This window comes from Montipora foliosa, chromosome 4 (genome assembly GCF_036669935.1).
Source record: "Montipora foliosa isolate CH-2021 chromosome 4, ASM3666993v2, whole genome shotgun sequence".
Classification (NCBI taxonomy): domain Eukaryota; kingdom Metazoa; phylum Cnidaria; class Anthozoa; order Scleractinia; family Acroporidae; genus Montipora; species Montipora foliosa.
This window is the reverse complement of record NC_090872.1, coordinates 18,130,793-18,145,792: the sequence shown is the minus strand read 5'-3', so window position 1 is coordinate 18,145,792 and position 15,000 is coordinate 18,130,793. Positions and strand designations below refer to the sequence as shown.

Below are 15,000 nucleotides of genomic sequence, written 5' to 3'. Positions count from 1 at the left end.
CAAGCCTGTAATCGGCCCGAGGGCATTACGAGAGAATAATGCCCTAAAATTCAGTCACAATTAGCCAATCAGAGTGCTCGTTATATCGGCTACAAACACAAGCCATATAATAATATATATTAATCAATAAAAGATATGTCTTAAGATGTCACTTGAATGTGCATAGGTCACTTATTGCTCCCACCTCGCGCAGAAGTGCATTCCAAAGCATGGGTGCCACTACTGTAAAAGATCTATCACCTAGCAGGGCCTTGGCATATCAAAATATAATGAATGCAAAGAATGTTTTGAGAAACGTTTAACACAGCATTTGTGCTATGAAAATACCGGTAACTAGTGCTATAGTTTGCTATTGAAATTAAGGGCGCATTCAATTGACCCTATTCCGGAATAAGAATACGTGGAGTGATGATTAAAACGGTACGTTTCAATGGCGCGTTTCGAAGCAACAAGGATAACAAAAATATGTTTAAAATAGCATTTTAGCAGATATTTGTAATTCGTGATGTGAATCCCCATAACAAATGAAGGATTTCTAACTTATATTCCATGTATTCCTATTCCGGAATACGGTCAATTGAACGCACCCTAAGAAAGTAAAGAGGAACCAACCAGCATGCATATTGGATTTTTTTTTTCGTTAATTTGTACTGTACCATACACTCTGTATTTAATTCCTTGTTAATGTTGAACATGTACTGTACCTCTTTCAGTAAATGGAGAGTCTCCTCTTTGTTGTATTCTTTCAAACAGTTCCCCTCCTGTCATGCTAAAAAACAGGAAAATATTCACATACAAGAACATTGTGTACTGAACAAAACATTGCTTTGTTTTTCAGTTATCTTTAATGTCACCAACAACATTCCTTCTCAGGACTCCTCTCACCCAGACAATCTTACTTTATCAAGTTGATACAGTACATGCATGTCCCCTTGTTTATACCACTTTCAACATAATCAATTCTGGAGTCTTGGTGAATACATGAAATCTCCATTGTATATATACAGAAACCCATAAGGGTTGAAACGTGTAATGTGCGTTCACAGCTTCCAAATATTCAGTGCAAACTGATTGGTTGAATGTTTCAGTGCTAAGTACCATATTTAGAAACCCCTCGCTCTTGTTGTTCCAAATATGGTACTTAGCAAATTGAATATTCAGAAACTTGTTTCCCAGCACACAAGGGGCCGTTACACATTTCAACCCTTATGGGTTTCTGATATATATCAATCAGTTCTTTGCACCATTATCAACTTACCATTCCATGATGACCAGAATGCAATCACTCTTTGCATATTTGTTCTGGTAAACATCTTTGATGCTAACAATAAATGGACAGCCAGATGCCTTCCAGTGAAGCTCTACCTCTCGCCATGCTTTAGCATTATCTTGCAAAACCTTAATAGACAAGAATATATTCAGTATAAATTATTATATTTTACCTTCACTTTATGTGTTTACTACCAATAATTTATGTGAATTGTTAAACTTTGGAGCAATCAAAAAGGAGCAAATGTCGATCTGGTGTCCAATACTATCCACACATTTATTTTTTGGGAACAAAAATAATAGTATTATTGACCGTATGCAAAAATGGCCGCCAACAAATTATTCTTTTGTGTTAAGTAGCCTAACTAGCCTCGTTTTACAGCCCAAATTCTTTCAACTTTACGGGTGTGAACGAGGCTAGTTAGGCTAATTAACACAAAGACAAAAGAATAATTTGTTGGCAGCCATTTTTACATTTGGTCAATTACCTGTACAGCACAGGATCTACATACAACTAGGATTCGTAAAAAAAAGCTGGGATGTTTACAGAGTAACGGACAAAAATACATTAATTAACCAATTTACTACTCGGGTGCCCCACGATGCACCCAGTTGACAATTAAAATCATCTGGTGTTAGACAAAATAAAATCTGTTCTTTCTCACTCCCAGGAGTCAATGAGTTACATGTAAATAAATATTGTAATTGAAAAAGTTTGACTCTATACTATTCTAATGAAAGACTTTTCCACTACACTTGCCAGAAAAATTGGATGATAATTTGTCACTGGTTCTTTTCAGTTTTTTTAAGAAAACTGTGGTAGTGTGACCAAATATATATTCAAATCAATCCACAGATAGACTAGTACCTGACTGAAATGCGGGGATAAACAATTTTTGACACGGCATGTATACTGCCACTGATCAGTTGCTGGGGCTGCCTAGTGCAGCATAAGCGCTCTTATATTGTCCATGCCTTGTGCTTTCAAAATGTTTCAGTCAATGAGCTGTATTAAGAGCAAGTCATTTAATGATTGTGTCAGTGTAAAGTTAAAGTTGGTCATCAGAATTGCCATAACTTTTAATGTTATTGAGAAAACTAATTCCTAGAATTTGCAAGACCAACCCATGGCTTTTTGACTCTCTAGATCTAGACATATTTTATTTGTCATATTTTTTTTATTTAAGCCAGTGAAATGATTGTAAATCACCAATACTCGATAATCCAATTTGACCTTGCTGCTTTAAGGTCAATCATGGTTGCTTCCTTTGTTTCATTATTCTCAAGCCACAGGGAGATTTCAATTGATACACAAGAATGCAATCAAACAGCCTGGGGTCATGCCAAAAGGGAAGGCTATTGTGTATAGAAATGAGGAAATGACGAAATTTCTAGTGGCACAAAATTAGCAAGACCTCTGCTTTTATTTTGAATACTATCTTAAAATAAATTTATGATAAGTATGGCAAACGCCTTTCGTTCTTTGCTAATGATTCATTATCAGTACAGGAAACTTGAAAGTATCTTCACCAGTTTTGAGCTTTGAGCTTTAAACCCTATCGTGTTTAACTAAAGCATGTATGTATGCAAAGTTTCCGCCTGTCATCGTGGCTTTTGCAAAGTTTACTAAAATCGCAAACACTAGCAACGTTTCACCAAATGATGCAATATTATTCATACCTACATTTACATCCAGAATGCCAATATTATGTGATTACGAAAACTTAGCACTTCCGAAATCAACCAACGCACGGCTCGCAAATTGTTCACCATCACACGAAAAAACTATTCAATGTTTCCCATTTGTCTTAATTTTTTCAAGCGTACGCGAAGCACTGCTTCGGAAAACCTCGTTTTAGGGAGCGCGATCGGAATTTTTTCACTTAGAAGCAGAATTTCCTAAAATACAAACAGTGATCACGACGGAAATATATTTCTATAACTTCTTGGACGGACTCATCATATAATATAATTCCACGACAATAATCCGCTCTTGCATCAGCAAAAAATTAAGATTAATTTGTCTTTGATCCAACCACGCTGGGACCAAAACTACGAAACCTCTAATAGATATGAACGTTCTTTTAAGAAAACGTTTAGGACTGGGCTTACCTTTAAGGCAAATCTCTTGCCTGTTTTCTTTTCAAAACACTCCAGAACCTTTCCATTTATTCCAACACCTAAGACCCTCTGCGATAGATCAAAGTCATTTGTTATAAGAGAAGTTTTCGATCGCAACGGCGGAGGAACTTTAAATAGAGGCTTGTTGGCGGATGACATTGTTTAGGTGATCTTTCAAACACCGAAACGCTTTTCACACTTTAAAAGTTGCTCCGGCTGTGGATAAAAGTCACTAATGATGAAATTTGCTGAGCACCGGGGAATATTTACTGAACCGCCATAATGAAATCCGAGCGGCTTATGTAAGAGACTGGTGCAGAATATGATATCAGGTTTTTATGATATTTCGGAGCTTTTTCCGAGAAATGAGTAGGGAATTTTCCACTGACATAGTTAAATATAAAAAAAAAGACAAGTAAGTTTCTATTAACGTAACATAAGCGTATAAAAAAGACTTTTGCCAGACCTTCAAACTCTCACGATTTGGTCGTGAGACTCACGATTTCAGGACTCAATCACACGGTCTCACGAATTAAATATTTTAAGCAAGAGCCGATACAACGTAGATTTGATTTTAGTGGTGTACTATATTTCGGCTGCCCAAACCAGCCTTCTTCAGGTACAATGAGAGTTTACATTGAATTGCTTTTATGTACATATATATGTATATATAGTAAATGGATGCTGACGTAATACTGGGAAAAATTTGATAAAACATGGCAGTTACAACGATTTGAATTAAAATACTAAGAGTCACGGAAAAATAACGGAAATCGCTAAAATAATAAACTGAAATCTAATCTTGTAGTTGGTTAGTCCATGGAAATATTAAGGACAGGTAGCGCAATTTTTGCCACAGCGAAAAGAACTTAAAGGAAGTGTGGCTCGGAATTAGAATGAGTTACATTGGGGGACAGTTTCGCTGGTTACAGCTAAACTGTCCCCCAATGTAACTCATTCTAATTCCGAGCCACACTTCCTTCCGGTTCTTTTCGCTGTGGCAAAAAGTGCGCTACCTGTCCTTACATTTTCCATGGACTAACCAACTACAAATTCTTCTCTACTGGCGCAACGCGCTCCATTAATTTCCACATAACTTGCGAAACTAAAAATCTTATCTACATGATTCAATGCAACAGATGCTATCTACAGTACATAGGAGAAACTAAACGACGTTTAAAAGCGTAGTTACTAAAACAAGGAATGACCTAAAATGATCTAAAATGACCTAAAATGATCTAAAATGAACCCAAAATGACTTAAAATGAGCCCAAAATTTTTTGATTTTTAATTTTTAATTTTTTAATTTTAATTTTTAATTTTAAAAAGACTAACGAGCACGTAGTTACTAAAACAAGGAATGACCTAAAATGACCTTGCATTGTCACGCAATAAATAAAATTCAAAACCATGCAATGGATAAAGAAGAGAAATTGTGATTTTATAAAAGATAAATAAAGAAGACAGTTCTAAAATCAAAACCAAGTTGGTGCAGGTAAAAAGCAAATCACGTACCCCGAGCCCCACGCTCAGGCTCTCTGGCCAAGCTGTTGGGCACAGGAGAGAGTCTCTGGGGTAGGGAATCTTATTACCGCAGAATTTCTCCCGTAAAACAGTGCAAACTGTTCCTGTCAATCGAAATTGAATTCTCCAGCGTCTCCCCTTGCGTCCACCCACTGACCAAAAAGCATGAGGACTCTGGGTACGAGATTAGGGAAAAACTACACACTTCGCATCAATCAAATGATACAGTAATTATCCGGAATTTCCTTAGTAATATAATGGCAACCATCGGCACTTTCCGGCAGTTCACAGCAGCTTCCTGGTATCAGCCTTTTCTTTGGTAAGCAGTCAGTTCTGTAATTCTTCATTTAGATCATTTTAGATTACTTCAGATTTATTTTAATTTATTTTATTTTGATCGTTTCAGGTCATTTTATATTCATTTAAGATCATTTTAGGTCATTTTAGATCATTTTAGGTCATTTTAGGTCATTCCTTGTTAGTAACTACGCGTTTAAAAGACAATTTTAATGAAGACCGCCGCACTTTAGATAACGCTAACACCAAATCCAAACCTACTACAGTCGCAGAACATTTCCTCTCCTCTCCCCACAACATCTCCAAGGACATGCAATTAATTCCTATCGAAAAAATATTTCCTAACAGAGACTTGATCCGTAAGGCCAGGGAAGCTTTTTTAATTTTAAAAGGAAGGACAATTGATCCCAACGGTCTTAATATCCGCGAAGAAACGTATTAGATTTCAGTTTATTATTTTAGCGATTTCCGTTATTTTTCCGTGACTCTTAGTATTTTAATTCAAATTCGTTGTAACTGCCATGTTTTATCACATTTTTCCCAGTATTACGTCAGCATCTATTTACTACATATATATATGTACATAGAAGCAATTCAATGTAAACTCTCATTGTACCTGAAGAAGGCTGGTTTGGGCAGCCGAAATATAGTACACCACTAAAATCAAATCTACGTTGTATCGGCTCTTGCTTAAAATATTTAGTTTCTCAACTTGAAATAACGCCGATCAGATCAAGCCACTGATCCAACGTACACCGACAGGAAAATTGTCCACGGTTGCTTGCTTCAAAACTCACGAATTAACTTCAAAATTTCACGGTTTTTCACAACAAATACAATCTCAATCAGATAAGGCCTAAAAATAAAAATAAATGTATAAAATGCAGTATTTGCCGACGTATTTGCCAAGTTTCTTGTCTTTGGGAATCTGGGCCGAGCCAAAAAAAACCTCGATCTGATATCCAATCAGAGCGCGAAGTAACCTGGGAAGGTTACCTTGTTTGGAGGAACGACTTTCCCTGCTAGCAGAGGTCTCTTTTCTTTTGCATTCGCTGGGCTGACGCGCGTTCGAGTACGGGAAAAGACACCTCTGTCATGGGTTGAAACTCATTGTGTTGAGTATGCGCAGTGGTTACTTAGCGACCGAATCCTCACGTGATACTTCACGTTGTGTAAGCTCATTTATTTCCGATTCCGCTGTTGTTAAGTGAGCCTACACAACGTGAAGTATCACGTGAGGATTCGGTCGCTAAGTAACCACTGTGCATGCTCAATACAATGAGTTTCGACCAATGGCAGAAATCTCGTTTCCCGTACTCGTCAGTCCAGCAAACGCAAAAGAAAAGCAACCTCTGCTAGCAGGGAAACCTAGGCCTGGCTCCACAGGAAAACCAAAACTGAATTCCTTTTTTCGTCTCGGCGCTTCGCGCCTCGTGATCGTGGCCGTTGCCTCGGAATTTGAATTGCCTCCTCCAAACCAGGAAGCGATCCTCTGAAGACATACAATTTTTGTGACTTAGTGTTAAAAAGACACCAATTATGGCAGTTTGAACACTGCTAGGCATTGTTAGCGTTGAGATTCCTTTGTTTGAAACCATTTTCAAATGTCTCTATTTGGGACCCAAATTTCAACATTTTTTAAGGTAAATTTTTGAAATCTCAAAATTTGGGGGCTTTAGATGTTGGAAGGTCTGCTTTGCCAAAACAATAGTCCATTTGATAAAAATTAAACTCGTCATTTATAACTTTGTAAGCAAGGACCAGCTGGAGTAGCCTGCGTACGCAAACATTATTCCGGCGGTAGCCGCGATATAGTCACGTGATACTGGTTACATTGGCATACACAGGTAGGCTTTTGTACATTATGCTTTTACTTTGCCACTAAACTGCTCCATTTTAATGCTCATTCTTCCCCACTAAAATGCTTGGTCTCCCCCCAAAAAAGTCACTAAAATGCTCAGTTAATGCTCATTATGTATAGGCTGATAAGGTTGTTTTTGGAATTTGAAGATTTTAATTTCAACATTTCAACGCAAATAAAGGCTCGGCTTCAGCGCTGTCGGCTTCACAAAAACGTACATGTGCAACACAAATGTAGTATAATAAAGTAAGAATATATGGTATTTGATATTTAATTAAAAGCTATCGCTATTGCATTTGGTATTCTAACATAAGTGATGTTTCGATGTATTCTTCTAAGGATTGTTCTTGTCGATTTTGTCGTTAAAAACTATTTCTACTTTCATTTTATCTGAAAAACTTTTTTTTTTGGGGGGGGGGGGGGTAAAAATGCCACTAAAACGCTCGAATAATGCTTAATGCTTTTGCCTCACTAAAATGCTCGAAAAAAATGCCAGCATAATTTACAAAAGCCTAGTGACAGGGTGGGCGTCATTTGGGATTGACGAGAAGGACATTTCCTCTTTCATTTCAGTTACATGACGTTAACCCTATACTTAAAATTTTCTCGTCAATTTAATTTGAAAAAGCACGCTATTAATTAAGATCCAAGATTTTAAAATGAAGGTCGAGAAGTTAAACCTGAACCATCGAATCCCGTCGAAGCCACCTGAAATTTTTAGGTGTCTGTCAAACCAACGAGGTGAACTCAACAGCGAACGACGTAAACATTACGATGACAGAATCATATGAGTTAGAGCTTATGTAACAAACTGTGGAACGGCTTACGCGTGACCGGAAGTGACTACTACATCCTTCTTTTTCGAAAAAATGATAGTGGCTGGATATTAAATAACAAGGACATTGTACAACTGAGTTGAAAATTGGTCATAATAAATGGAACAAGGTAGGAAATGAATTCATAATATAAAGTGCTCGTGTGACACACTCGGTAGAAGTCGAAAGCCTCAACTCAGTTAAAGTTAGATGTTCATTTTGGAAGGTGGCTTTACTTCTCTCCCACTTCGTGTCACATAATGGTCTCTAATAGTACGGGCACCCGTTGATAGGCCTTCTGGTTCCTGGTTTAGGTTTGTTGGTTGGGTGGTACTCGGGGTTAAGGATGCTTGTTCAGATTCTAAGAGTGGGCTGTCTCCATGGTTGGGCTGGCAAGGTATAGTCTTGGCCATCATAATTTCTGACTGATGCTTGCGTTTCTTGGAGCCTGTGAATGATTTTATCTCTGGTGTGATTATTTTGGATTCTTCTAAGTAGGTTGTCCTGTATCTGTAGCCCTAAGAGCAGCTCTACAGGGGATGGTAGCTTTAGTCAGTTGGAGTCGACGTTAGGCAACGGAAGTGCTATGTTTGAGTCCAAGTTGGATGTCTGCCTTCTTTAAGACTTTCTTAACAATCTTCACTTGGGTCTCGATGAATCCATTGCTCTTTGGATAGCTGGGTGAACTTAACACGTGTTTGAATGTATATTCTGCTGAACATCGACGATAGTGACCCTGGAAGTGAGGTCCATTATCTGATCTCACGATTTGTGGAATACCGTGCTAACTTAAAATCTGCTTTGTTATGTCCACAACACATTTTCTGGTGCTCTGTCCCCTTGGAATTTTCTTGACAAACGGGTACTTGGTACAGTAATTGGCAATTAAAAGGTATTCATCGTTGTCAAGGTAAAATAAGTCAGTTCCTACAGTGTGCCACGGTCTAGGTGAAACCTCTTTGAGAGCAGCTAGCTCCGGTCTTTAGGTGTCTGTTCTTGTATTTTCTGCAAGTATCCATTTCAGAACTGTGGGCATACATAATATATTTGAACATTCAGATTTGGTATGGGCATAGCTTCATCCGAGGAGAGTCTTGAAAGGGCCACATTCATTTGTTTGCCTGGTCGGTATCTAATGGTGACATCATATGGTGTAGTCGGAGCAGCATCCTTTGTCCCCTTGAGTGTGAAGAGACTATAGGTTTTTCATCTGTATAGACTCCAGCGGCTTGCGGTCTGCTTCTGCTACAAAACTTCGGCCAAAGAGCTAGGTATTGAAACGCCCGCATCCATACACCACGTCATCGGGTTCTCTTTCTACATGTATGTTGGCACATCGTGATTCGGTGTCTGTGTTAGTGTTTTGATAGCAAAGGCGATCGGTTTTTGTAGCAGGGTAGCCCCAAGGCCTGTAGTGGAGGAATCAGCTTGAAGGATGATTTCTTTTGATGGATCGTAGTACCCCAGTGTTTGTGACTTTGTCAAGTGCTTCTTGATGTGCTGGACTCTAGTCAAAGACACTCCTGTCTTTGACAAGTTCTCATAAGGGAGAAGTCAGCGGGCTGAGGCTGGGAGTTAAAAGGACCCATGTAGGTTGCTAGTCCCATGAATTCTTGAAGGTCTTGTTTACTGGTAGGGGGTGTCACCTTCTTCCAAGCTGAGACTTTTTCCGGGTCTTGCTGAATCCCGTCTGCACTACAAATGACACCGTAGAACTTTATCTTCTTCTGCTTAATCATGCATTTGTCTGGGTGAAGCTTTAGCCCCGTGGATGTACATCTGTCCATCATCTCGTGCATATATGTTCTTCTTCGGACTTCCCAGAGCCTACGATGTCTCGGCGATGCCTACTGTGCCGTTACACCCCTCCACGGTCTGATCGATCTTGGCTTGAAAAACATCTAGGGATATCTTTAAACCAAAGGGCATTCGCAGAAATCTGTAATGTGCAAATAGCGTTTTGAATGTGGTTAGGTACGTTAATTCTAGAACGAGATTAACGTTCCAATAACAACATTTAGCATCCACGACGGAAAAGAATTTGGCACCGGCCAGCTTTGATAAAATTTCCTCTAAGGCAGGGATGACAGGGTGTTCTCTGCGAATTGCTTTATTTAGGTTCTTGGTGTCAAGACATATTCTTAATTGATCACTGGATTTCCTGATTTATACCAGACTGTTCACCCAGGCAGTTGGTTCGCCTTCTTTGAGTTTGACAGATGATCTCTTTAGACTCCCATGTCATCCAGCTCGCCTTTTATGCCCTCACGCAGGCTCAGTGAAACGAGTCGCTGAACATGGACGACTGAGGTACTGATGAATCCACAGTGATGTGGTATTGTCCTTGGAATTTTCCGATCCCATCAAAGCAATCCGGTTATTGTTTCACCCAGTCATCTTTGTCCTTTATTTGTACGGTTTTCGCGTTGGCGTGGTCAGTGTTTTGTGCTAGACTCTTTTATAAAGAGCAGTTCAATGTGACGAGGTTAAGCCCCACATCTAAATCTACATCTATATCTACATGTTCCAGTACTCGGCAAAGTCCCTTTTTTACTTATGGCTGTTTCTTCTTAGGTGGCCTCATACACCACAAGCCTTTTTAGAGACATCACTGCCAAGCCGGCCAATTCTGCTGGAGTAAACAGGACAGCCACCAGACTGGGGACTTCATCCCCTACTCTTATCGAATAGTGTGTGGGTTCTTTAACGTCCCACAGGGAACTTATGAGCATAGAAGACATTTGTGAAACGGGGCCTACGGTTTATAGTCCTTATCCGAGAAGACTTGAAAGTCTAACCATTCGCAGATGTCATTACAAAGGCAGCACTTTGTCCTCAGTTATTTTAAGATCCTGAGTGTTGATCCGGTCGAGGTTTGAACCCGCGACCTCCCACATAACAGCCCGATGCTCAACCAATATCTAAAGATGTTGGAAGTCCAATGATAGCTGGTCCTTCTGCTTCTGCCTCTGTGATGAAGAAGATTGCCTCTAATCTTCTTTCGATCCGTTGAATTCGCACGTTATTGCACATTTACCATGATTTTACCATGTTTTATCTTAACCCCACCATAAGTTGTGAGCATTGTAGGTGACTGTTGAACAGCTTCGGGTTTGGGAAAACCATCCGTGTGTGAGATATTCTGGGTACATTCGGCGGTACAGTGGCAAGGGCCGTATGTCACCTTGAGCTGCCGTGTCTAATTGTTGCGGGGCGGTTGCTAAGCTTGTGCAAATCGATGCCCACAGTCACGAATACTTTGTCTTCAGATGGGTTTCTGGGTGCAATAGCATCAACTGTGATGGATTCAAAGGTGATCGTATCAAATTGATCGCTAACTTCTATTTTGTCTCCGTCTCTGCGATTTCTACTTACAGATATTCTTGTTCGTCGGTTTCTGCTTTTTGAGAGGTGGCGTGGTCTGGAATTTGCTCGATTTCTCTCTGTCGGCCTCTTGTCGCTGTTATTCCTTGGGGGTTAGAACTGCAAACTTCCGTCCAATTCAAAATCCCTTCTCCCCCCCCCCCCCCCACCCCTACGCAACGTTTGAAGAAGTTTTTCTTGTAGGCCAGTTGCTCACGAATGCTATATCTCTTCCTTTAAACTCTTCCATCTCGTCCAAACACGTGTTTATAGCTGTTAGCGACTTCGGCGCCCCAAAAAAAAATCATTTGAAAACTGCCACTTCTGGTCCACCCCACCCGGGCAAAGGGGAAATCCCCCACCCCCGCGAAGACCTTACCTATCAAATTCCCCAACCCCGAGCACAGAAAATCGTGAAATGGCCGGGGCTGTTGAAGGTTCGATTTGATCAGTGCATTAGATCCATATGCTGGGCACCTACCTCGGGGTCTCAAGGGATAGCAATAAAAGCAAGATGACACACGCTAACACCAACCCGGTGTGGCCAACACATCACGCATGCGCACACCATTTCACCCGGTCAATTAGCAGCCATGGACAGCTGTTTCGGCCTTTTGGGCCTCATCAGCATGGCGTAGCTACCACATGTTTGGCATGTGAAGCTGCCACTTAAAGGGGTGCTAAACACACCCGCCTGGTATGTTAGCTACGCCATGCTGATGAGGCCCAAAAGGCCGAAACAGCTATCCATGGCTGTTAATTGACTGGGTGAAATGGTTGTGCGCATGCATGATGTGTTGGCCACACCGGGCTGGTGTTAGCGTGTGTCATCTTGCTTTTTTTGTTGTCTCAAGGGATGTTCGATACATTTTCGATTTCATCGGTTTCTTGTTGCTACTGTGTTTGTTTACGTTTCCTATTAGGCTGTGTCGAAAAGTGGGACGGGAACGCGGGGAAAGGGGACGTGGGGACTCGGGGACGTTGGGACATGGGGACTCGAGGACGCGGGGTTGTGGGGACTTCGGCACTCAATCAATCAATCAATCAACTTTATTTAAAACACGGTAAATTAAATGGCTCAGCAAGCTGGTTTTCAGACATGCCCTGTAAAGGCCCGGCCAAACGATAAAGGTTGGACGATCCAATATGTTGGTTGATGTTGGACAGTCCAACATGTTGAAAATTAGGGGGTGGCCAAACTATACCAAACATCCATTCAACATGTTTGATCAAACTGTTGAGAGGCATTGGGTTGTGGGTAAGGATGTCTCCCAGCGTACACCACATAACATCCACGGATGTTTATCAGTGTTATTAATGCTTAAAGAAACCGAGCATAGAGCAAGTAAACGAGGTAAAACAAGAGAATGGATTCGAAGACGACAAGAGAGTGGTTATTTTACCAATATTGTTCGAGAACTAGCAGCCGAAGACACGCCGCGGATATATCGAGTTCCTCTTCGATCGAAGAATATGCTCTTTCTCTCTTGTCTTTCAGGTGGTAGTCGGCACAAAAAAAAACATCCCATAAGCATCTATTTCCTTCCAATAGGTCGATCAAGCGGTCAGTTTTCTCGTCGCTCCAACGTCTTGCTTTTTGTTTTGGTGTTTTTTTGCTAGAAGTTTGATCGACATTCTGCGCTACTTCCTCGCTCGCTGACATTTTCAAACTACGCTAGTGACGCAAGCAAACGGTGTCTATGGTAACGACTGAATTTGCAGTCACAATGCGCGTGCGTGCATCTGGCCAAACGAACAAAATTTCACGCATCCAACATGAGAACAAAAGAAATGTTGCACGATGTTGGATTAAATGTCTGATACTGCATCAAACATGTTCCAAGATCATCCAACATGTTGAGTGGTCATCAAACACGGTGGCCAAATGATAAAATGTTGGTTCACCCAAAATGTTGGATTTTTCAACATTTATCGTTTGGCCGGGCCTTAAGAATTACAAAATATAAATGCTAAAAATTAGAAGAATTACAAGATATAAATGTTAAAACGACTAATGAATTAGGTATAACTTAGCGCTAAATATTATTTAATGTCAAAGAAATTTAAACAATAGAAGTAATTAGTAACAATAATAATTTACTATATAATAATACGAAACAAGCCATCATGTAAAAATGTGTCCTAGATATCGTACGTTTAAAGCTTGCGAGATCCGGCTTTTACTTCGTGTAGAAAACACACATGACGTAAAACAATAGAACAAAAATCGTGAAACAATACCTAAGATACGTCGGACAATTATTATTGAATACTTTAAACATCGTAATTAACAAGTGCCTTTTTTCTATTAAATTTAAAGTTTCTTCTATAAGTTAGACCACTCTAACGAATTTACCACTGCTGATGATCGAATAGAGTAATGAGCCCTAGTAATAATCCGTGCTGCTCTATTTTGTAACTTTCGTAATTTGTCAGCAAGTGTTTTGGAGCAGTCACTCAATTGCTGGTTTTCACTCACGTGATCAATAGCTATGTTTTTCAACGAAAACAAAAGGAAGCGTTTGCATAATAATAGAGTTAAATTCCCCGAGGATTTGATCGGGGCACCAACATGGCCGCCTTTTCTTTGTTTTGGGCACCAACATGGCGGTCGTGACGTCATGTGAAAACCGAGAATACAACATCACAATAATCAAAATAAGGTTGTACAAGTGAATAGTAAATTGTCTTAAAGAGTCTCGACCCGGGGCCGCGGCGACACATTTTTGAAGTATAGAATTTCAGAAATGGGAGAACATCCCCAAGAAAGTCGAATTGCTTATGTCAAGTTATTTTGCAAAAATGATCAACTGTATGATTTTCAAGTACCAGCTAAATACACAGCGAAATTCAAAAATTGGATTCTCGAAAAGTCATTCTCGCCACCCGTCACAGAAATCGAGTGTGAAACAAAGCAGAAGACCTAATGGCCCATTGCTGACACCACTTCAGCTGAAATTTCACGTTGCAGTGTTTGTTGTTGTTGTTGTTGTTGTTGTTGTTGTTGCACAAAAACGTGACCCTTATGACTTCTTCTCTGTTACCGTGCCAATGTCCTTGTTGGCGGCATTTTGACTGCATCTTTCCTGGCGCTTGTTCACTTTGTTACCTTTGATGAAAAATTCGGGTTGTCACCGCTGATATTGTCGAAAATGTTCGTTATCACTGGGCTATAAGCCTCCCCCCCCCCCCCCGTCGGGAGGGGGGAGTGGGGGTACTGCCATATATGAGCTATACATACACACGTATGTATGTAGGTATGTATGTGCCGCTGTGAAAGGTATGGTTTTCAAGCACTTCACTATGGGATAGGGTACATAAATCAGAGCGCTTGTGTCTAGAATAATGTATAATTTTTCACGGAACTGACCAGTTGGTTGAAGATTTTATCTAGACTAAGGAAACCAGAAAAAGACTGAACGAACTGAACAAGTATAAATACTGAATCCTTTTTGAGAGAGAAACGATTGTGGTATAGGTTTTGTTGTGGCTGGACTGTACTAGTGACGCGAGTAGTTTCTGAAAAACAGCTACTCTAGGATAGGGAGGATTTGGGGAGTTTACTCTGATCTGGTACATGGTAGCAAAATTCAGCTGAACCAGCCCTGGTATAGGCTAAGGGTTCCAGGGTCCCAGAGGCACATCCCCCACCCAGAAATTCCTAAAGTACTGCCCCCGGGCCAGATGCTTAGAAACTCTTGACTCCAGTGTGCCAAGGCTTGACTAATGTATAAGTACAAGGAAGGGTTA

General features: G+C 40.3%; 2 protein-coding genes across 2 annotated transcripts in view; one reads left to right on the top strand and one right to left on the bottom strand.

Moving 5' to 3' along the window:
* Positions 1-3,690, bottom strand: part of LOC138000136 (MAP kinase-activated protein kinase 2-like) — a 13,831-nt gene extending 10,141 nt beyond the window's left edge. The window contains exons 1-3 of the mRNA XM_068846327.1: positions 3,382-3,690; positions 1,259-1,398; positions 705-769 (exon numbers count right to left, since the gene is read on the bottom strand). Coding sequence (XP_068702428.1) covers positions 705-769; positions 1,259-1,398; positions 3,382-3,549 — 373 coding nt within the window. The 5' untranslated portion in view covers positions 3,550-3,690. The remainder of the gene's footprint in view (positions 1-704; positions 770-1,258; positions 1,399-3,381) is intronic.
* Positions 3,691-7,047: 3,357 nt separating this feature from the next.
* Positions 7,048-15,000, top strand: part of LOC138000134 (prolactin-releasing peptide receptor-like) — a 41,278-nt gene continuing 33,325 nt past the window's right edge. The window contains exon 1 of the mRNA XM_068846324.1: positions 7,048-7,058. The gene's annotated coding sequence lies outside the window, so the exon portion shown is untranslated. The remainder of the gene's footprint in view (positions 7,059-15,000) is intronic.